Here is a 25,412-nt window from a genome sequence, read left to right as displayed (position 1 = left end):
TTTCCCTGCTTGTACTACAGTATGTTTAACTCAGGCGGTGTGCATTGGCATGTCTATGGTACTAATGAAACAGATCAGATTATAGCTCTTTTTCCTGACTTGAGATCTGTATGACACATTCGTATTCAGCTTTCTAACTGAAAACAATGACGCAATTAAATCTTCATATGGTAAGACACTGCTACCTATATCTTCTCTCTGAAATATATTCTCTGAGAAATATATTAGTTTTGTAAACATACCTTAAGAACAGATGTTCCTATTCATTGCTAAAACCAAGTGCGTCTTTCAGAGCTACACTGAAGCCACATTGTCATCTACAGCCATTAGAACGTCACTAATAAACACAGACAAGCAGAGATAGCTTTTTCTCAGAATTAAATAAAGAAGGCGAGGCGGGGTGGAGAAAGAGGGAAAGCATTTCTCCAAAAATAATTTTTTTCTAAAATTATTTATATTTTGCAGGCATCGCACTATCATTTAACAAATAAATACCTTACTCTTTTTCAGTAATTGCAATTATCAATTAAGACATTAAAGAATATATTTCTAATACATTTTAGCTGTTCAGCAATTATTTTTCCCTCTAGTTTTATCTTCTAAGAACACCGGAGTTCTAAAAAGGCACTTCTGATTTAACACTGATCTGACAGTTAATTTATCAGGCACTACAGCATTAATGCAGTTAGCGTAAATCACTAACACTGTGACTTGCTCTGACATTTTATGCTGTTATTATCATGAGAAACAGAGTCAGGCTCTGAATCCCATTCTCCTGTGACAGAACGCTGGGACCTTAATCCTCCTTAATCCTGTTTTTGTCATGGTACTTACAATGCTTTTCTGGGATTTCCCAAAAGGAATATTCTATAGTTTCATACTGTGTGTATAGTGGGGTTTTTTTTCTTTTTTTTCTTCTCAGTGCTTCTTTTATATCATGATCTTGCAGAAGTTTTCCAATTAACTTGCATTTCCAAATAAATTTCCAAATTTTGCAAACAGAATAAAATTACTATTCTATTTAAGCTTCCTTAAATCAAGTTGAACACAATAATAATACAGTAAGGTTTTATAAATAGGTTTTAGGCTCACTGTCACTGGAAGCATGTTTTTAAAGATAAATCTACTTCTTGACTTGCAAGATTGTGATTGAAAAAATCACTGTTGGTAAAAGCCTAAGAGAAATACCACTCAGGTCTCTGATAACTGCATTTATCAGAATGATGCTAAATATGAAATAGGCTGATTATCAAGTGAAGTGGCACACAGTTCACCTACAAACATTCTGTAATGCAAAGCAGAAGTTATGTTTCAATATAACAAATGAAAACTTGTTCTTTGTAATTTTTCTGACAAGTGGATTATCATGATGTTTATGTCTCATATGTCTGCCATATCATTGCAGCAGGGTATTTACTGTGATATTTTGAGAGGAAAATAGGTGGAAATTAAGTACATTCCCTTTGATACGAACTAAGTACAAGCAGTGCCATGGCAGAGTCAAACTGGAGAAGGAAAAACAAAAAGACATGGTAGGAAGAGATATATGGTACCCCAAGAGCATAATGCTTGATAATCTTCAATATCTTGGAGAAAGCAGTATAGGTAATTAAGGTTTTCTCCCTTAATTATCGGAGAAACCAGTGCATTTTCCTGAAACACACTTCAAACATAACTTCTTTGTTGTCCAGCCAAATATCTGTAAATTTCAGACAGGATATGAGCCTCACAGATTGCTTTTTGCCAAGGTTCATTGTCACTGTAGGGATGACACTTCTTATAATGGAACTGTTATTGTTAAAAATCATTATTAACATATTAATAGCAACAAACAATACAGATCTAATAATCTAGTACTTATTTTTCCAAAATTAACACAACAGTTTTAAATTAGCCAAGCAATCATTATTCCTATTAAGAATAGTCTATTTTTTTTTTCAGTTGCAGGCATCACTCCTGTTGATAATATGCATCATATACGCTTAAATACATCACATTTCCAACTATGAAAATTACAACAGTCAGGGAGAAAAAAAAATCTTTCTTACCTATGTATACAGTTTTTAGATTCAAGATACGCCATACCAGAAGCAGCATCTAATGAAAATTTCACCAACTGTTTGGTTTTTAGGTCATCCTTCTTTTTTCTCAAAAAGGACAGGAAATCACCTCCTAGCAAAACAGACAGATGGACAGTGAGACATGACAAATAGGGTACTTGCATTTACTTCTCTTAGGAGTGCAAAATCAAACTAAATGCAGCTATTAGCTGTTTTCAAACCATCAGTTTGAGGTTAGCCTAAGAACAAGGAACTCACCTTCCAAAATGCAGTTTCCCTAACTCCCCTTAAATATTAAGTGCTTAAAGTGAAAACTGTTTTAATATACCCGAAATCTTCACCAGTGTACATTAAATTCAGACATATAGAAAAATTGCTGACAAAATCAATTCCTAATTTCTGATAAATATAATTAATCACAGAATGGTTGCTGCAGGGGGTTATAAAACTTGTGAATAAGGAGGTTAGGTCCTAATAATTTTTAATTGATCATTTGCATGGGTGTATCTCAAATTCTACACTGACATGTTTGGAGAGGTAACAAATTGTTTTACTTCTCAGGCAGTCCTAACAGCATATTTGACACTGGCAACTGAAGGCAAATAACTGTTGCTGTGACTTCACAGTCTTCTGTCTTGGACGAACAAAGCTACTGTCCTCTTGTCTGAGGAGGGAAGGGGTCAGCATTGAGGATTTCCAAAAAGGCATTTGTGTTTGCAAAAAAATGTTTCTGAAAACTGAATTGGGACAAAGATAAGTAGGAGAGACATCATATAAACACTGCAATGCCATGTTCTGATTGATATTAACTGTATTACATATTTTTTCTAAAATATACTTTATTGTTCCAGACAAAGATCAAAAAATTGTAATGGAGCTTTCCACATCACCCTACTTATTTATTAGAATGTAGCCAGCCATTGCTCCAGTCTTTGTTTCTCTTCACTTTGCACTGAATTGACCATAGTGATTCTCTTTTGCAAATAATGCACTGTTACACAATTCTATTTGCTGCCTTCTCATCAATGTGAAAAGACACTATCAAAATTTCATATGGGATTTTCTTAGAAGGCCATTCCTATTTATATTTCATACTGCAAGACATAAAATAATATTAAAAGTCTGCTGTTGTGACATGTAACTGTAATGCCCATCAAATATTAAGTTGGAGCAACTGTAAAATGGATTAGCACCTTAACTGTCAATCTATGATTCTATGATTAAGGGACCGTCTATAAAGCCATCATATCCAGACCATTTGTACTAAAAGATACCTGAATCCAGGTAAAAAGAATAAACAGAGCAGTTGACAGTTAAGGTTAATGAAAACTCTCATAAAATTAACACCTAATAAACTATAACCACTGCTTCCATTTTGCTTGATTCCCTTTTTTGTTTTTTTTGTTTTGTAAACACACTGATACTACAGTAAAGCCAGAAAACACTGTTTTCACAGAATTGTATAGATGAGGCTGGCAGGCAACCTATGGAGGTCATCTGGTCCAACTCTCTGCTCAAGCAAGGCCCCCTAGAGCTGGGTGCCCAGGACTATTCCCAAATGGCTTTTGAGTATCTCCATGGCTGGAGATACCAGAACCTCTCTGTACCAGTGCTCAGTCACCATCACAGGGAAGTGTTTCCTGATGTTCAGGAGGAACTTCCTGTATTTCAGTGTGTGCCTGTTTTCTCTCATCCTGCTACAGGGCATGACTGAAAAGAACCTGGCTCTGTCCTCTCTGCAGGTATATACATTGATGAGACCTCCTGAGCCTTGCCTTCTCCAGGCTGAACTGTCCCAGCTCTCTCAGTCCTTCCTCCTAGAAGAGCTGCTCCAGTCCCTTCATCATGTTCGTGGCCTTTTGCTGCTCTGTCTCCAATGTGTCCATGTCTGCCTTGTACTGTGGAGCCCAGAGCTGGACCCAGTATTCCAGGTGTGGCCACACTACTGCTGAGTAAAGAGGAAGAATCATCTCGCTTGATCTGTTGGCAACACTCCTCCTAATACAGTCCATAACACAGGATGCCATTCGTCTTTCCCACAAGGACACATTGCTGGTGTATGTTAAACCCTTGGTGTTCGCAAGGACTCCCACGTCTCTTTCTGCCAATCTGCTCCCCAGCTGGGCAGCCCCCAGCATGTCCTGGTGCCCAGGGCTGTTTCTCCCCGTGAGCTGCAGGACTTTACTCTTCCTCTTGTTGAACTGCATGAGGTTCCTCTGGGCCCATTTTTCCAGCCTGTCCAGGTCCCTCTGGATGACAGCATGACCCTCTGGGGTATCAGCCCCTCCTCCTAGTTTGGTGTCATCTGCAGTCTTGCTGAGGATGCACTCTGCCCATCATCCAGATCATTAATGAAGATGTTGAACAGGACTGGACACAGTATTGACCCCTGAAGCACATTGCTATTTCATGACCTCCAATTTTCTTAATGCTTTGGTTCCAGTTAAACAGGTGAATAAACCTACCTGATACATTCTTTCTTCAGTGACAGATTTCCAGCTGTTTTTAAAAAGCAGTGAACATAACAGCAAAACACAGTCTCTTTAAGGCATACACAGTCTATTTTTCCATTTGTATGAGCAACAAAGCGTTTGTATAAACCACATAATCCAACATTATGGATGATGTAGCTATTTAACTGCCAGACTGCAAGAATACATTTTTCAAGTACAACAATGAAAGCAAAGGTGAGTGATCTTTTTTATTCACAAGGGGCCAGCCAGAACCCCTTAGGAACTACTAAAGATAAAGATTTTTAAGATATTAAAAGAAAAGTTAACCATATGCATGAAAAAATTTAGAAATAATGCATGTTATAAATTTGTTTCTAATATTCTCAGGCAATCAAATGAAGATCCTAATCTTCATCAGTTAGTTTCCGAACAGGATTAAAAGATGCTCAGTTCCTTACACCGGAATAAACCAAACATGCAACAGCAGAAACCTCTAACTTCCCAATGCAAGCCTATCATCAGGAAGTGATTTAGACTTGCTAATTTTCAGTGTTTGGCATGTACTGTATTGAACTTTTAGAGTTCTGAGCAGAACCAGCACAATATACCTTGAGCTGTATATAGTGTATTTTATGCCTATCATCAAAACAGAGTTTAGTAAAATTATCTTAATCTGTCTCAGTCTCAATAGAGAAAAAAAATCAGAAAATTAATGTTTTCAATAGCAGTTCTGTTTTCTTCTATTTATCCTGGCATATAGATTACAAAAATGTCCTTTAAATACTCTGTTCAGTATTGATTTGAAAGCACTGTCTGTTGCAGACAAAAGAACGAAGTGACACACTTGTATATCACTTTAGGTCAAATTCGATCCTCAAATCAAATCCTCATCATTGTGATATGAACATAGTCTTAAGTGTCTGTCCTTTAACTAACAGAATTATTCTTACTAGTAGATTTTTATTTTTACTCTCTACTGTGGCCAACGTTCCAGTTATTCCTCTTCATAGAAAAGCATGCACAAGAATACCTTCACTGATGAGTTAAGAGGATTTCACTACAAACCCTTCAGTGTAGAACTGTAGCTATGTAATACATTTATGTGCTTCTTAAAACATGTTTAAATATAAAAAGCCCTAATCCACTATTTGCAGCACATAGTGTTAAGAGCATCATCTCCAATATAGCAGCTGTTGTTAAAAAATGAAATAAACAGACTAATTAGAATATGAAACAACTGAAACTAAACTAGATGACTACATGCTAGTAAGTAATGCTTTCTCTTATACATGAAATTTCTACTGTATTCTACATGGCTACCTGTTATTACAGTTAATGGCATTCAACACTATCAGGAAATAAGGTTTACTCCAACCACTCTAAGTTCTACAGAAATAATTAGCCCATTACAGTAATATCACCAAAGACAAACTGACTGCCTGTTTGGGGTTTACAAGATGATAAGTAACAGTACGGGAGTGTCTGCCTCATACGATAGAATTATTTTACTAAGTAGATGACAAAATGTACTACACAAGCAAAAGGTCCATGAGACGGCCTATAGTAATTGGATTCCTGAAAACACTCCTTTATGTATTTCACTGTAAACGTGAACTATTTCTCGTCATATGCAGAAATTTTAAAAGTACCACATACCAGCATCTCCTAGTGTTGGCCATACTTTATAGTATAAACTTCATGTTGTATGTTAAGTAGTATTTTATGGCAATATAACAATTCCATTAATGGTGCACACAAAAGTAAGCTGATGTTTTGCAAGAGAAGAAAAACTATCTATGATCTATGAGAATAAATCAAAATACAAGAAACAACACTGATAAAATTTCTGACTTTAATAGCATTTATGATCAGCTGTGAGTACATAATTTAGTGTTCTCCTGAGCTGGTGGCCAAAATGGCACCGACCTACTTGTTCTAGGCACTCTTGGCATTCTTCTGAATGTCAAGAGTACCAGTATCAACACTGAGCATAATTAAAAAATAGCTTTGAAATTGTGGTGTGAAATCTCCCACTTACTGATTTCTAGATATATAGACATACATTATATATTGTATCTCTATGTGGCATCACTCAATTTAAATAACGTTATGAATAATAATTATACAAATATGAATGTATTGACATAATAGCAATTATTAAGAGTGATATGGAATGATATATTATTATTTACATATAAGTTTTAAAAAAGTGGGAGAATTTCCTTTATTAAACAGCCTTGTTAAGTAGACATTTGTTTAAAGAATCCAGTCAATTCTTCTTAAATTTATACATGTATTAATCATGCTGATGCAGCATGCTTCTGGCTGTATCACTTAATGGTCACCTAACAGAGAGGAGCTCCATGATTCAATATTTGTAATTCTTTTACAAGCTATTATAATATTATTGAAATTACCTTTATCTGCACCTGTGAGTTTTTATAAATTTGGGGATTCATATGGTGAGCCTTCTGACTAATGTAAAGAAATACAGCGTTTCTTTATTGCCTAGTATCTTACTCCCATATACATTATCAACAAAATAAACCCAAACACAGTTACTTAACACTATGAATTTAAAAAAGTAAATATGCATCTATAGCAATTGTAGAAGACATTTTTTAAAGAAAGTAAGCTATTTGACAAACTATTAAAAATTAAAGGTTTAGAAATGCTGAAGCACTCATTTTCCTTAAAACTGTGTGCCTTCACTTTTCAACTGATGGATCACTTGTATGTAATGCAGTATTTTCAACTGCCTGTAGAGTACTGTTGAAAGATTTAGTTAAGACTTCATTTTTCCTGTTACACAAAGCAAATAAAAGTGGAAATGTGTGTATGTGAAAAGAAGAGGTGAAAGAAAAGAAAACCCAAAGTTAAAAGAATGGCATACACTGAGAGCCAAGCAGCAACAAACATGTAAACACAGAGATGTTGCTTGCAAAGGACTGCAAAGAGGATGACTTTTTAGCAGACGACCTGTGATGAGACCATATCTTGCACTGTGGAGATGTGGTGACGTGGAGATGTGCAGGAGGTGACTCACTATCACAAAATAACTACACTACAGTAAAATGAAGCAGGTTACAACACATAATGTGCTATTTCATTTCATTTAATTGGGATGACAGACTATAGATATATGATACTGAAAATGTGGAAAATACTGACAATGGTCAGTATTTTGGATTTGTGGTGGACCAAGGAAGCTACAGTGTGAAGCCAATGATCCTACTGCATTAATTATTTATTCCCAAATGGTATTTATACCTGTAATGGTATTTATAGCCTGTGAGAAAACAAGTTTGTCATTATCTGTCAAGAATAAAGCAGTAATCATAGCAAAAAATCAATAGCCAGCATCCCTTGTCCTCTATGCTGCACAAAATAATGCTGCTTAGACTTCTTGGACTCCTATGTTTTGGTACTGTAGCTATGAGAATATAGGACTATAAGAGTGGTAAGATGCAACCTACTTCAGAAATTAACTAAAAGGAAAATCATCTTCCCTCAGAAGGTGTTTCATTCTGTTTTGTTTCAATAATTCCTATAATTAGTCTGTGATTAAAAACCAATAATCATTAGCCTTGAAAAATATTCCAGATTAGAAAGTCACTACAGCCCATGTGAAACATATATGAAGAACAGGGTTTAATCTACAGAAAAACAATGAGCATTTTTTTAAATGCAGACACATTAAATAATAGATATTTTTACTAAAAAGTTGTTATAGGTAAAGCAAAAATAATAATATGAAGGAATACCAATAAATAAAGAAACAAGATGCATATAGAAGTTCTTGCAGCTACCAAAACACTCCGCTGGTTTTTACATTTGGGATTTTTTTATTCAGTTTTCAGATGTTCTAGTTTCATCTACTGACTGATACTTTTTTGTAAAATCTTGATAAAGAACACAGTATCACCAAAGCCTAAAATATTTGAAAATATAAAAACTTTAGTCTCAAATGTCATATTAAAAGAAGACTGTACAGAGGGCCTCTGGTTTTGTTTTATCAAATAGAGAAGCTCTGAGCTAGAAGGAGTATTTAATCCCTACCACCTACACCCCACCAAAGGAATCTAACTACTTGGAAACCACGCAGCAATCAGAAGGCAGAGGCCCACCTCAATGTATGACACTAAGAAGAGAGAGAAGAAAGAAGAAATGGGGTCTGTATATGTACATGTGCATATATACTACAAGAGGGCTTGAGAGGGTGAAATTGGACATATATATACAGAGTGAAGGAACCCATGGAAGGGTGACTGGTTCATAGGGTGATGTGCCCAACAAAAGAGAAGATGGCAGAGGTAGAACCATGGCAGGTTGCAGTGAAGTAGGGACAAAGGAAAATGGACGCAGGAAGCTTAGCTGAGTACAAGAGGAAAGGAGAAGAGAAACTGTAGGGTAGACAGAAGGTGGCTTTAGCAACAGCTAGGTATTGAGCCAGAGAACTTACCTGACTAGGAAAAAAAAAAAGAATTGAATGGAACAAAAAAGCCAGTCACTATCACTGTTAAAAATCTGCACCTTATCTCTGATTTCCATTTGGCTAGAATTCAATCTTTTTTTCTTTTTGCTGCATTTATTTTTCACCAGCATGCAGTAAAGATTCAGGATGTAACTGCAAGATAGGATACAGATCTGAAATTTGCTGGCAAAAGTGCACAATACAACCACTGGGGCAGATCATGTAAAACTTTTATTAAAAGTTTCAAGCGATGTCTGACGAAAAGCAATTGAAAAAAAAAAATCTCTATAGAGATTTCACTCCCTCCAGAAGCAGGAAAGAAAAACCCACCACAATACAAAGTAGAAAACACAGCAGCTGAACCCCATAACATGAAACTAAAGGTTCCCATTTTTTTCACTATCTATCAGCATTCCAAGCCTGTCTATGAAATTGGCTGCACCACAGAGACAGCAGGGCTAACTTCAGGCTCAGGTAAGCCATAGCATACATGTACTTTAGCTACTCTTAGCATTAGCTCGCCTTTATTCAAGATGATAATTCATTTAGCAGAAAAGCTCAGATAATACACATATCATTCCAACAAATAAATTACACATACGTCAGTCTCAGCATTGAGACTTTGGTTATAAATGGGCTTGTTGACTTGAGTGAAAGTAACAGCAGAAATACATGGAGTTGGCTGTGATTTGGTGCTATACCCTGAGGTATCACTACATGCAGAAAGTAAGAGTAATTCCACAGAAGTCAGTTAAGATTTAGTAGGTTGTACCAGGCATACCGCAGCGCTCGCTATAATGGATCTGTAGGTATTTCTCCACTTTATGCTGCATATGGTCTTTCTGAATGTGCCTGGAAGCCAGTGTAGCTGGTAGTGCTGCACCAGAGCTAATAAAATCTGTCACCTCTGAATTGTTTCTGCATCAATGGCATAGGCAATTTACATGTCAACTGATTCAGTACAAACCTGAACAGGTTACCTTATCCAGTTGCAAAGATGTGTGTTATGACCTTCCTGAACTCCACCTTGAAAGCTAGCTACATATGTCTAGATATAAGCTGAACATACATAGTTGCAACCTAATTCAGACACTTTCCCATGCTATTAGATTACTGGATGTTTTTGTAGCTGTTTATGTATACAAGCAGAGCTCAACCTGTTTCCAGCTGCAAATGTCCAGCAGATCCACTCTGATGTGTGTCAGCATAAGCCTAAGTAAAACAAGTAAAATTCCACGTCCAGTTAAGCAAGGGTTATTTTTTTTTTTTTGCAAACCTGTATGCATTATCAAATAGGAATATGATGGTATCAGGAATGCACACTAGTATTCCAGAGAAATGTCTACAATGCATTTAGTATTAGAGCGAAAAATGCCCATAAATGCCCACTACCCTCTTAGTGTAGGCATCGCACTAACTGCGGATCACTGATCTAACAGACTAAATAAGGCCTATGATCACAAATGGATGTGGAAACGAGAAACACCACCTGAAAAATTGTTCAAAACTGTATGAGGTAAGGACCTGGTACAGAAGGGAGATCTAATTTTAATAATATCGTAACATATAGTATATGCATAACGTATTATATTATCATAATTTATATGCTAGAGGAAGCTAATTCAAAACTCAACAGACAAACCAGACTCTTGGATTGCCTACTGTTGAATGCTTGCCATAGTAAAAAGAAAATGCTTTCAAAATATTTCTGTGGATGTAATTTTAACTACATTAATTATAAAAATATTTAAATATATAGAAACCTGAAACAGAAAATAGGCTATCAGCTTGCAATTAAACAGTCAAACCTCTAAAAGGAGAAGGTCACAAAACAATGCAACTACAAATTCCTTCTACTACCTTGAATCAACTGTTGGAACCTATAAAGATATTTGCATCTACTGTCAATTAGACAAATCCTTCCAGAGTGATGATGGTGCTTATCTTGACAACCTGTGCGGACTCTTTTTGCTGGAGGGACAGAGACATCTTTGAAGATTCTACAAATTAAACTGTTTAAATAGTGGCACGAAGTGGTAACTGCACCACAGAATTACACATCTATATTCAAAATCTCTCACTCTAGATCTCCCACTCACAATTCATAAACATGTGAAGCTCCTACCTCTAAATTAAATTCTCCTTTCAGGGCAAGCTAAAATTCAAGTAAATGGAAAAGAAAATAAAGAAGGAGAAGAAAGAATTTTGTGGTTTGGGATTGCTTTTTTTGTCTCACCGATTACATGTGATTTTTATTTGTTTTTTTCTCTAAATGCAGGAAGAGAAAAAAACCATTCAAAGTTTAAAGGGATTCCTGAAATTTTTATTTTTTGTTTTTTATTATATGTGTGATTGCATGATAAATTAAGAGTAGATGAAACACAGTTAACTGATTCTGAGTGTTTCAGTGAATTAAAACTCCTTATTCACAAAGTAGAAACACCATAATAAGACCCACAATCATTAAGAGAGAAGTTGGGACCAGGAAGATAATTGTGAGGAAGGTAAAAAAGAAGGGTATTCTAGTTTCTTCTTTTCCTGTCTTTTTCCATGAAGAGGTGCTGAGTTCACTCTAAAAGGTGAAAAGAACAGGAAACAGGTTTTGTTAACCCCTTCAAGCACTTTCTTTATAATCTTTATACTCCATCAAAATCCAGCATCCATTTGTCTCAAGTTATCAGTCTGGACTCTGGCCAGCTTACAGTTAATGCTAGCAGTATTCCAAGAAGTCTTTCTGATCATCATCTAAATTTGTTCAAAATGAGCTTTTATGAAAACTCCTTATGCCCTGTGTGGCAATTGTTCTTTTCCTGTTCTGAATACCAAAGCAGCTCCCCATAATTACTTTCCTTTCTTCAGTTTTCAAAAAAAAAAACCCACTGGGAAAACATGCAAAAAGCAAAGAAAAAATGGATATATTAACCCATAAAATGTAAGTAAAATGCTCAATTTTTTTAGATTGATGTGGCATCACGGAAAAGTTACGTGCTTTCTTACACAGAACTTTTACCCAAAGTTCTGCTGTTCCTCAGTTTGGAAACCATCCCTGACAAAGGCTATCTACATTAGAAAATTCATGTGGTAAAGGCTGCATTCACAGTCTCAAATAACCAGCAACCCTCACTGAACAATTTTAAGATTAGTATCCTACCTTTATTGCATTTTTTTTCCATCAAGTTAGTCAAGATCGTATGATGATACAAACTCATGTCTCTATACTAACATCAAGCATTTGGCAAATCTCAACATATGTGGTTTTCTTCCTGAAATTCGTTAGCAATTATCACTTTAACTTCTTTCTTAGGATTAACTGAGTACTTAAAATGTATCACAACAGATAATTAAAAAGTTATGTATAAAATTATTAAATAATGCAGTATTCATATTTTTAGCCAATATCAGAAAAAAAAACCCTCCCATCAAATACCACCTTTGCAATAAACCTTATCCAACTATCTTAGCTGGCATTTCATTATAAACTAGTAAGATAAAAGGGAACAATATTACAAAGAAAATTATTTATAGTAGCCTATGTGATTACTGAAGTTCTTCTTAATACTAACAGGTTCCACTAGTCTATTTTTTTCTAAGCAGAATTTTGAAAGGTATGAAAACCTTGGGCAGTATACATCAAGTTGAAACTTGTACTCTACTTTTTCTGGAGCTGATCTGAATCATTCTACTTCTTCAACACAGGATTTAATGTTCAAGGCATGATATTGCAATTTCAGTACGATTGAGTTCACTGTCATGGAGTTCTCATTAGCTTTGTGCTAACACAGCATCTGAAATCTGTTCTTGGGCAGTAGAGACAGAAGAAGAAACAGGCAGTCAAATACTGTTTCTGTCCATTCAGTAGCCTTACTGACATCAGAATCAGTAGGGAGACTTCACCCACTGTATTGTCTCCAAGTACTGCTGTAAGGCAAATCTCAGGGTCATAGATCAAGTTCACAAGCTCCTTCCCTTAATAATGTTTTACTATTAAAACACAATCCTCCACTGGATGCAACCCACTTCCTGTGCATATGCTGTGCAGATTATCAGCAAATGCTCAACAAATTCATATGCTCTCTGGCTCAGGACATCACACCATGTGCCCAGGGGGAGCTGAGATTACTTGAGTCTATGCATCTAGAAACCAGTATATCTGACTTAACAAGTGAGGGCACGTGCATATGCATTGTTCAGGCCCATCCTGAATTAAGAGTTGTAATAGAATATGAAGAGTAGAAGCTAGCAATATGAAATCAGAAAATACGAGCAAAGGTAAGTGCACAGCAAAGGAGAAACAGAAGTCCAACCTCTATTAGGAACACAAAACAAATGCAAAAAATCAGTATACAAATGCATGGGTGTTGTGCTCCTCATTTTCTCTAACAGTCTTAATATTTTCAAATTGGTAGTTACGGTTGTCATTGAGAAAGAGTCATAACTACCAAAGAAGAAGAAATCTCTCTGATATGTTCTCCATTAACAAATGTTGTAATACAAAGATTATTTCAAAAAGACTTATTTTCTCAGTTCTTAAGTCTACTAAAAAATTCACAGAAAAAACCTATGACACTGTAAAACTCAGGCTAATTTTTATTACATAGTAGTTGAGAAGCCACGCAGCAGCTTCAGCACAGGGCCCTTGTAAGGGTCTGGACCCAGTGTCCAAAAGTCATTTAGGTAAAAAAAGAATAAAATTATTTGTAAGAATGCTTTAAAAGTTAATACAAATGTATCCATTATGCAGTCACAAATGAACATTTTGAAACCATCTGCTTTGCTAAATTGCTTTTTCAGAGCAGATAGCTACCATAACTTAAGCCTGCAATTAAGATTTTTCTATACATCTCTGTTAAAACATTTGTAAGAAAAAAATTAAAGACTCATTGACTCAATTTCAATGGCTCTCGATGAATTTCTGATACTGAGGGGAGGAGAGGGAGAAAAATTTGCTTGGGATTTCAAAAATCTTAGATTTTATATTTTGGTAACTCTCACAGTAAATTTCTGAATCACAATCTTACATCACATCCCTTCTATATATTTAACTTTCCATGTATATATGAAGGACATCCTTGTAGCTACACCCATTTTAGCTTCTGTTTATATAAGACAGGGAATATTTTAATTATTTTTTAATCAGTTACGAGAATAGCTTTATTAAGCAATAAAAAAATCTAAATTAAACAATAAATAAATATTGTCCTACACAAAATAGAGCACATAGCTCCCAAATAACACTGTTTAGAACACTGACTGGGAGTTTCTTGGTAGTAAGTAGCCACCACAGCTTACTGAAATTTTTATTTGTGGTATGTATGTCAGAAAGAATAAGAACCAGTTGTATTCAAAGAAACTATTATATACCTTTACGAGGGCAATATTACAGTTGCTTACCTGGAAAACAGGAGAACTCAGCTCTTTAAAATAATTCCAGTAGCTTTTTTTCCTACATTAAATTGCATGTTGCCTGATATACATTCTTCAAAATGTAAGAAAGAAGCTTATCCTGTGATGGTTGTTGGGCATATTTTATTAGAAACTGTAAAACATGTATTTCTTAAAGTATTCGTTATATATGTCATATATATAACATATATGACATACATATATATATATATGTTTCTTCTTCAGAAAAAATTATATTTCACCAGATTACTAAAGTCTCTTAACTTGATATAAAAATCATGCATAGCTATTAGGACTCTTACTGCTGTATCTTCAATGTAGTTGATAAAGCATTCTAAGTCCATGTCATCATCAAGAGGATCATCATAAAAATACAGTTATGTCTTTTCAGACCTTCTCCTTTCTCAATTTAAAGGACTATTGCTTTCTATAGATGTTATCTGAGAAACTAGAAGGACCAGAGCAACCTCATCCCAACCTACTACAAGAAAAGATGCCACATTCTGTTCCTTCCCTTCTCACCTGTAGAAGTCCCTGCAGAAAGACCTGCAGGACAAGACTGAGAAGAGGCCTGGCCCTAGTAACACCTTGATGACAGGGAGATGGGATATATTTTTCCACATATGCATTCCTTAAAGCGAATTTATATAAAACACACATACATGACATTGAGATATTACCCTCGTTTCTTTACAGGTGGTGGACTGAGAAAGAGATAACAGGGTCTTTCTGGAGTACTGGAGTAATCTATGATGGATTAGCACAGGGTGGACATATACAGTGAGAGCAGTATGGCCAACAGCAAGTAAGTGAATAGTAATTGATAGTTCTTTTTCATTAACATATATAATTTCTCATCTACCTGTTCACTTTGGCTATGTATCTGCAACATGCTTTGCTACCTTATTTACTATTTCAGTTAAACCTTCCTACATCACCTACCTTGAAATTTCTTTATGTGATTATTACTTTAGGACACATGTCCCTTGTTAACGCGCACACCAAGAAAAGGGACTGATAAAGTATAATTGTCTTTGACAATTTGCTTTATTTCTCTGTTATCTGCTGGCAATATCTGGGCTATTTTTGCATTTAACAGCAGATGCACAGATGCTTAAATATGCATCTGCCACCTTCTCTATTGTTTTCATTGATGACTTTATCCAGATGCATAGTTTTTAAACCCATTTACATTTGCAACAAAGAAAAAAGACTCCTCTGCAGAGATACCTTATGATAGAATCACTAATTGAGTAGCACCTATCTAAATAAAGTGCTAAGTTTCAAAATACATTTTTAATACCTGAACAAATTAAGAATCTGAACTGAAATCTGAATCTGGAGTGACAAGCAGAAATAGTGCTACTGAGCCACACCATACCAGCCTGTATAGTACAGTAAGTATATAGCCTACATGTATTTGGGATATAAAAACAGTAGAAGAAGTGCAAGCATTAAACAGAACAGAAAACACAAGAAAAAATCCACATCTTATGGAGATGTTTCTGATTTTATCCTCATGGAAAAAACTGTCAGACATTTATTAATTACAGGTGTTCTCAGCCATATATTTATAGAATACAATTCTAAGCTAAACCATGACATTTTTAGTTACTCAAAAGAATGTCAGTGCTTAAAACCCTTAAAGCATAAACACATTTAAGACAAAACACAAACAAAGCAGATACTGAAGAAGTTTTGTTGAGTGCAAGTCAACAAGCCTACCGCTATTTTGTTCTTCAAAGGACAGCATTAAATACCAAATCAGAGCACTAGTAATTATTGAAGAAATCTCACCCAAACTTGCCATTAGAAAACAGAAAACCAGTAACATCAGAATCACTGCTTCTCTGAAGTCATGTGTTTTACCTTTCCTCTGCCCATTTCTTCAGAGTTCCTTATCATAGCTGATTTGGTCAGTCTCATGGTGTGCTAGCAAAGGTGTAAAAGAATATGGAAAAGTGTAATGGCTTGAACGTAATACAGTGTTTATGCAGACAGGCAAGCACAGAAGCTAGCCAGACGACTTGTGGACCAGCAAAACAGGGTAAGAATTAAGAAGTTTCTTGCAAATTCAAAGCAAGGACACAAAAGCTTTTGATCGACTTGGACTGCAAAATAGGCATGAGAATCAGACTAACGTTTTCACTAATTCCTCCTCAAATTGTATTAGTATATTTCAACTATTTCAGCTTGTCCTAGGCTCTGAAAACCCTGAACCAGAATGATAAAGGTGTTAAAAGATCAGGATTTATTTTTATCTTCAGAGATGTCTGGAGAAGCTAATTACCAAAGTACGTCTTCAAACCCAGAACATTGCTTTTAGTCTCCATTTTAATTAAGTTAATCACACTTACAAATATAATAATCTAATATAATCTAATTGACTAAAGGCAGAAAATTCCAATAGGCCAAAGATTTCATCAGTCTTCTTGTACTAAAGCCAGTATTCCAGAATTATAAACAATCTAAGTCTTCCCGAATGAAAGATTTCTTAAAACAGGTTGCTATATAATTTTGAAGACAAATCCAGTGATACGTAAAACAAATACAGTGTTGCATATTAAGCAGTACAAGAGGCTACCAAGCTCACGCATTTTCCAGCTGCTGAGAAAATCAACACAGCAGTAAAATTGCCCAAAAGCTGTTATCATCCCAACACTTGAAATTCTCTCCAGCCATTGCTGAATAACACGAACTCAAGATTACAAAGATAAATCAAAAGCTATTCATAAACTGAACAATAAAAATCCTGAACATTCTGATAAAGAAAAAAACCCTCTTATATTACCAGAGATGATCCAAATCTACGTTATTAAATTAAAACATTACACAGCCACGAAGTTTCTTTAAATACAAGGATCTTAGCATTCACTACATAACTTTATTGTTAAAGGAAGAACCATATAGTATGTTGTCAGGAGGACAATGAAGATAGAGCTGAGATACCTTTCAGCACATTCTGTTGTCTTCAATGCCTACAGAGAAATTCAGAACAGATTTGTGGAGCTTGCTCCATTCCAAAACTAGCAGAACCTAGTACTTCCAAACATTTGCAAGACAGGTAACTTTTGAGATCAGTCATAAGAATGGAGATAAAGGCAAATATAAAACAATATGGTTTACATTATGGAAAAAATACCTATCAAAATATGCTGAAAAAAGGGGAAAAATTACCTGGAACAAGTTCCATAACAATATAAATAGGTTGTCGTTGTGTGCAAACTCCTATAAGTTTTACAATATTAGGATGATCATACTGTTTGAGTATTCTGCAAAACATACAGTAAGTTTATTATATTAATTTTAACTTTATTGTACATTATTAACTTTATTGTACAAACTGATTGAATAATACAGGAAAATATTTTAAACCCATGTCATTATTGTTATCATAATGAAAAAAAAATTAATGTAACAGATCAATTATCATTCTGTTTAAAATGGAGGGCATACTGGCTCACTAATACATCAAAAATTGCACACTGTAAGTTTACCATTTGTTTGCATAACATTTGTCTATATTACTGAATAATGGCCTGACAGATTTGCAGTTTCTCAAGAACCCTTGTAATTAAATAGCATTTCAGTGGTGGACCAGAAGCAGAGCTACATCAAAAAAGCATGCCCAGCATGCCTCTACATTTCCATGCCTCTACATTCCCCTGCTACGCTTTTCAAAAGCACATTCGTTCCAATTTTACTGTCAGAGATTAATCAATACAATAAGTTTCAGAAGGACAGCAATTTTAATTTTGGGAATTAAAAAAATTTACACTGTCTTACACAATAATTTAATAATAACATTTGCAGCCTAAACCAGCATGCTATGATTTATAAGTGAAATGAAGGGCAAGGAAGAATTCTACAGAGACCTAGTAACTTAAATGGGTTTTCTACTATTTGTTGACTTAAACCACATCTTTTTCCCTCTTTTATTTCTGGGTTCTGGAGTAAAATGCTAACTTACCTGGTGCATACATATTTAGTGAGAAATAATAAGTTTCATTTTATTTCAGACTAATGCTGCTCCACTAGTGGCAGGCTGCTTAACAAGTGAAACATCTCTGCACGTGCCAACTTCTGAGCTATTTAAAGTTATTCAATAGATACGGTGGCTGATCTTCGTTCTCTAAATGTGCATTGTATCTTTTACTTTTCCATATCGATCATACGAGTTTGGGAGTAAAAATGAAAACATATGAAGCTTCACAGCAAGAGTGAAAAAGTTAATTTAAATAATTGTGAAACTACCTCAACATACCCCTCTACCCTGAGGTCTCAGAATCTACTTATCTACATCAGGCTACATTCAGAATACTCAGCATATTGTGGCATGAGTATTATTTGAAAAATAAGTATGCAATCACATGCTGGCTGACATAACATAAAATATCTCTACTGGAGTGAACTCTTCTTACAAAGAAAATTACTAAATAGGCTCTATTGAGTAACCTTGCCACATTGGATCAGCTCTACTAGTCACATATGTAAAGTAGGATTTATGATTGGTATAATCTCATTAAATGTGCAGATGGCACATCTCAGAAGTTCCAAATGGAAGCACTTAAAACAACAAAATTGTGTTTTGTAGGCATAGCTTGCTTTGCCAAAGAGGTAGCTTCAGCAAGTGCAGACGCTACTGCGTTCACATGTTAAAATGCTATGTTTAGTTACAAGGGTAACAGTTCTGGAATATACTGAGGTGGGGGAAAGGAATGAAAAAGTTTGACTACTGCTTCTTTGGATTTTTCTGAAGGTCAGATTTTGTAAATGCATCTAGTAATAAAACTTGGAAAAAAACCCCCACAAGAAGTACACATTACAATGAAATGTAGAGAACCTACCTCGCTTCTGACAGAAATTTTATTTTCAATTCCTGAGGAAGATCTTCTTTACAAGTTTTTACAGCAACAGGAGTTTTATCTTTTAATGTCCCCTTATACACCTCACCAAAATTACCCTGAAATCAGGAAAAAAAAATCTTCTAAATAAAGACAATCTTCACAAAACTGCTCAAAAATAATTCAGAAAGCTAATATAACTGGCACAGAATTTTGAAATGTATTTATGAAGCCAAATGAGGTCTTCTTCCAGTATTTGCCCCTAACACAACATAGTTCACACAGACATAGTACATCTATTATATGGGCACAGTGTATGGGTTCTACTTTGACCTTGCTGGCAAGACAAAAAACACATTAATTGTATAATTACAATTTTCTCATAAAACTTCTAAGTAACTTCTAAAGTCAACAGACACTGACAGTAGTGCAGTTTTTTATTCTTACTCCTGCACTCTTTCATTTCCACACTACCGTATTTTATAAACACTTTTTAACTTGCAGTCTGTAGGTGACCAAAAGATCATCTGTGAAACTAAGATAAAACATATCATAATAACATATACATTCTCACATACACAGGAAATAAAAAAATGCAATACAAGAAAACTGAAACCACTGGATATTCATAAACTAAAGCCGCTGCAAAAAATGTATTGTCGTGTCTGCCCTGAGAAAGTTACATGATTCACATTTTTTTAAACCTAAGCTCAGTACAGCTCTATATGTTTGGACAAGACTTTAGAAGTAGCTCCTTTTATAATCAGAATTTTCAGGTCTTCAACAACATATCCCAAAGGTAAGTTTTTTGGTTTGGATTCTTTTTTTTTCTCCCCATAGAAAAAAACTGAAGTAATAAAGACCATAATCTCCATCAGATGTACTATTTACTTAAATAAAACAAAAGGAAAATTAATTAGGACACAAATGGAAGGAAAAAGGAAATTATGGGGTATATGACAAAACACTGCCATCAATGAAATAATCCAAGAGAAGGAAAAAAACCCCAAACTTAAACATCTCAAACTTATAATAAAGTTTTGCATTTCCCAAAGAGTAAGTACAACTTAATTTAAATCATGCATCTGATAAAATTCCACATAAATTCCACTTCTGTGTCCTGGTATCTGGGACTGCAAGTAACTTCAAAAAACAATAAAACTCTGTTGAAAATGTTTTCTTTCCTTTCGAGAGTGATGAAGATTTCATTACATCATTCAATGGAATACGGTATTGCCAAAGGAAGAAGACAGAAAAACTCATGGATGCAAAATAGTAATGCGCTGCTAGTAACAAGGGAAGAAATTTAGGCCTAAACACAGGTTTCCAGTATTATTTAGTATAACCTAGGATAAAGGAAGATGTAGCTGGCAAGCAAGGCATAGGATCTATGACATCAATCTGCCCTTCTAAATAGCACTTCTAAAGGCCAGGACACTGTCTCCCATATCTAAAATGGCACGATGTGGCCGAAGGTAAGAAGCTGAGCCACTCCCAACATATTTTTCTTCTAGTCTTCTGGTCAGAAGTATTTAACAGTGAAAGCTGAACACACCTTAAGGACTGCTTAAGTACTGAAAATGTTGGGTTATTTGATTTTTTTTACTTTATTCAAAATATTTAATTATTACAGAATCATAGAATAGTTAGGGTTGGAAAGGACCTTAACATCATCTAGTTCCAACCTCCCTGCCATGAGCAGGAACACTGCACACTAAACTATGTTGCCCAAGGCTCTGCTCAGCCTGGCCTTGAACACCTCCAGGGTTGGAGCATTCACAGTTTCCCTGGGCAACCTATTCCAGTGCCTCACCACCCTCACTTTGAAGAACTTCTTTCTTACATCTAACCTAAACTTCCCCAGTTTAAGTTTAAAGCCGTTACCCTTTGTTGTACCACCAGAGTCCCTAATGAAGAGTCCCTCCCCAGTATCCTGGTAGGCCCCCTTCAGATATATCATAGATACATTGTTTTAATATAACATACTTCTTTCATACAATTTTCATTTTGTGAGGTACTACAGAATTAATACTGAGTAAATAAGCAAACCATTCACTCCTAACGTGAAGGAAAATCTTCACCTTTTCTGAAGTTTGCATCCTCTTATGCATTAAGCTTTCATGATTTTCCTCCTTAAGTTTTCAGGCCACACAAGATTTTGACACCCTCAGATTTCTCACTTCCATGGTGAATGGCTGTAGTTTAATATTTTGTCATTTTGCCGATGGTCCTGTCATTCTTATCTTTTCCAGTATGACTCTATCTTTTTAGTGATAGATACATAACAGATTTATGCTGTATTCCAGGAAAGTTTGTATCTTTTTCTGGATTTTTTTAAAAATATATCCTTCTATAATCACTTTTAAGCACTGAGGTGTCTTTATTGAACATTAAAAGTGTTTTGTGCTAAAAATATGCAGTGCGCATGTAAATTCAGTTTACTAAATTTTCAGATTACTTTAACTGTCTTTACTCAAGACTAATACATATTTAATTTTTAGCAAGACAAAGCATTTTTAATGCCTGAAACATCTTAATTTTTCTCCCTTGATACCATTCTGTTCGAGAATGTGAAGCTGTCACACGCAGACACAGTTCTGTCTACCAGTAGATAATATTTTATGTAATCCTATGCTGCCAAAAAGATTCTATCCCGGGTAACACAACTTTCTGATAGTATTTAACTCCCCATTTCATGAATAGTTTATCAATTATTTTAGTGTGTATCAAAGTAAGGTGGCAATTACTGCTTTCATTTATCTCCTCTTCAATTAAGCTTATTTTTCAGTTTTAGGAAATCCTTTTTAACATTGTGCCCAGCATGGCCCTCGGAACCCCCTTTACAGGTGCAAAGGTGATAAAAATTTAAGTAAGTGAGGTGTGGGGCTTACCTGATTTTAAAGACTTGTAGCTCTGAAGCAGAATTTGTGATATAAACTACATTATACAATTAGTAATTTTATACATACGATTGTGAAGTTACCTAATATTCAATAAATCATACAAAACAGAGAACATTTGTTTTAATAAATATTGATTTAATCTCATTATATAAAATTTTATACATAAACCCATAAATTTCATAAATACATAAGCATATATTTAGGTTTTGCAATTTTTGTATTTTGCAACATTTTGTAAGACTACACAATCACATTGTGCTTTATAGAAACCTAGATAGCCTAAAAGCCTTCCAGAAGAGAAAAATATGTGTGCCAGTTAAATACTTTCAGCACACACATTATACCTTTTACCAGTAAATGTGACTTACATTTATTTAAAGCGCAATGCTCTCTTGTGTATTAAAGTAATTTTATACAAAAATCATGTACCCCAATAATTTAAAAGATAAGGCAAACAGGAAATGGCTCAACTATTAATATATACTTATTTAAATGTTATTTAACTCCCTTCATTACTTACTTTGCCCAGTAATTCTCCCAAAGTGACATCTTCATGATTGAGAACCCATTTCTTATCCTGAAGGAAGAAAAGTAAAGAATTTTCAGTCTGTGCAAATATGTTAGATACATTTTCTATAAGATACATTTCACTAGAAGAAGCATTGTATTCAGATTGCTCAGTCAAAAGCATGCCAGGAAGTTTTAAATCTAATTGTTTATAAAACAGAGTTTAGAAGACTTGCTATACAATAATATATTGAAATATACCACATAGCAAATTTCTATCAGAAGATTAAGCTTACAACGAGACAGTATGTACATATGTAGATAGAACACCATGCAAATTTTCATACAAGACTTGGAAATAATACCTAGCACCTGCTTTTAACAGGCCAAACCCAGATAAGATATCTGAGTCAAAATCAGATAAGAAAACTTTACTTTAGTATAAGAACTATAACATGAAATGTAACATGAAATGGTAGATTAAAAAAACCCAGCATTTTTCTTCTCAATGTACATGAAAAAGAATGGATTTTTCTGCTTATTAACAATACACACATTTGCATCTCTCTTTTGTGGTAGTTTGAAATATTACAGGCAACTACTTGAAAAGACAACACAACAAATACCAGTTAAAGTCTGCTGAGTGCTGATAAGCAACACTACAAATACTCTGCAACAGCCCAAAGACATATAAAAAATAACTACAAACTTCTTACTACACAGACATATTTAATAAATACTTAGCTAAAATGTTAGAATAGGATATTTTAAGTCTAACCCATATTTACCATTTTTCCATTTTACTTCCTGTTAGCACCTCATCTACTTATTACCTCACAAACACTATTACTGCTCCTCATGTTAGCAGTAAAGCCCTAAGCATTCTTTATTACTAACGCAAGGCAAATATCTAAAAAAGCATATGCCAACTTATTAAATTATTTCTCATTAAAACTCACATAAAACCTAGACAAACATGCTGGCTTCGAAGTACACCTAATACATCAGATTACCAGATTTTCTGGACCACGGAGGACCTGTACTGATCCTGACCAGAACAGGATGTACATCACAGTGTTAGTGATCCACACAGTAGGCCACTGGAGTGAGCCCAGGCCTGTGCCCTGCTGCACAGCTCCCTTGTCTGGAGGAGGAACTCTGCCACTACACTGCAATGGTACCCGCAAGCAGCTCTCACTGGGTACGAGCAACCATACCACTGCATGGCCTTACTTTTATCTACAAGTGCTCCAAGAAGTTCTCATGTGGATGTCCTTTCTGTTTACCAGCAGAAACAATGAACAGATTTGTTTCCTTGTAAGAAGATCCTGTTACAGATCAAATAACCAAAATGTGAGAACCTCTGCTACAGGCAGGGATTGTCCAGCATCCTGCATGTGGATTAGTGGCCCATTCAGTGCTATGCCACCTGGGGCTCCCACTGTCTAAAGGGGTGCAAATTGTCTACACTACTCTCTCCTTACAGCGTTAGCTGTAACAGACAGTATTTTAAATTATACCTTCCAGACTGTGAGTGCTTTTCCCAATGGAATCATTACCAGCACCTCCTGGTGTAAAATAGGATCTTTGCAATGTGTATAAATACCTAATGGCAGGGAATGATCAAAGGGAGCCAGACTCTTCTCAGCGAGTGGTGCTTAGAGACAGGCAAGAGACAATGGGCACAAATCAGAAACCAGGAAATTAATTCTGATCATGAGGGTGGTCAAACACCGCAACAGGTTACCCAGAATGATTTGAGAGTCTTCACCAGTGGAGGCAATCAAAACACAACTGGACACGGTCCTGGGAAACCCACAGTAGCTGAACCTGCCTGAGCAGGGGGTTGGAGGAGAGAATCTCAAGAACACCTTTCCAACCTAAATCAGCCTGTAATTCTAAGATAGAGAAAAACTTGCTGTGTGCAAATAGTTCATCAAATCCTAGAATGGTTTGCATTAGAAGGGACTTTTAAAGATAATCTAGACCTACACCCCTACCATAGGCAAGGACATCTTTCTCTAGATAAGGTTGCTCAAAGCCCCATCCAACTTGACCTTGAACCACCACAGCTTCTCTGGGTTATCTGTTTCAGGGTCTCACCACCCTCACAATAAGTAATTTCTTCCTTGTACCTAACCTGAATCTACCCTCTATCAGTTTAAAATAATTGCCCTTTGTCCTGTCACTAGAGGCCCTGGCAAAAAGACTCTCTCTGCCTTTCTTGTAGTCAACTTTAAATACTGAAAGGCTGCACTAAGGTCTCCCCAGAGCCTTTTCTTCTCCAATCTGAACAACCCCAACTCTCTCGGCCTGTCTTCATAGCAGAGGTGTTCCATTCTGCTGGGATGCTGGAGAGGGACTCTTCATTAGGGACTCTAGTGGTACGACAAGGGGTAATGGCTTTAAACTTAAACAGGGGAAGTTTAGGTTACATATAAGGAAGAAGTTCTTCACAGTGAGGGTGGTGAGGCACTGGAATAGGTTGCCCAAGGCAGTTGTAAATGCTCCAATCCTGGCAGTGTTCAAGGCCAGGCTGGGCAGAGCCTTGGGCGACATAGTTTACTGTGTGGTGTCCCTGCTCATGGCAGGGAGGTTGGAACTAGATAATCTCAAGGTTCTTTCCAACCCTAACTATTCTATGATTCCTCTGATAATTTTTTGTGTCCCTCCTCTGGACCCATTCTAATGGTCTATACCTTTCTTGTATGTGGATCTCAGAGCACACAACCAGTAAACTCCTACGGAAGGTGGAGGCTTGTACTGAC

General features: G+C 35.6%; 1 protein-coding gene across 1 annotated transcript in view; it reads right to left on the bottom strand.

Moving 5' to 3' along the window:
• The window catches only part of LOC104404507 (tyrosine-protein kinase Fer-like), a gene marked incomplete at its 5' end in the record, with an annotated part of 54,173 nt that extends 31,459 nt beyond the window's left edge, over nucleotides 1–22,714 (bottom strand). Inside the window, 4 exons of the mRNA XM_010012952.1 lie at nucleotides 2,049–2,172; nucleotides 17,568–17,662; nucleotides 19,238–19,353; nucleotides 22,658–22,714. Coding sequence (XP_010011254.1) covers nucleotides 2,049–2,172; nucleotides 17,568–17,662; nucleotides 19,238–19,353; nucleotides 22,658–22,714 — 392 coding nt within the window. The remainder of the gene's footprint in view (nucleotides 1–2,048; nucleotides 2,173–17,567; nucleotides 17,663–19,237; nucleotides 19,354–22,657) is intronic.
• Nucleotides 22,715–25,412: the final 2,698 nt, after the last annotated feature.

Source organism: Nestor notabilis, unplaced genomic scaffold (genome assembly GCF_000696875.1).
Source record: "Nestor notabilis isolate BGI_N333 unplaced genomic scaffold, ASM69687v1 scaffold12594, whole genome shotgun sequence".
Taxonomy (NCBI): Eukaryota; Metazoa; Chordata; class Aves; order Psittaciformes; family Psittacidae; genus Nestor; species Nestor notabilis.
Note: the sequence above shows the minus strand (reverse complement) of the source record. Positions and strands in the feature narration are given on the sequence as shown.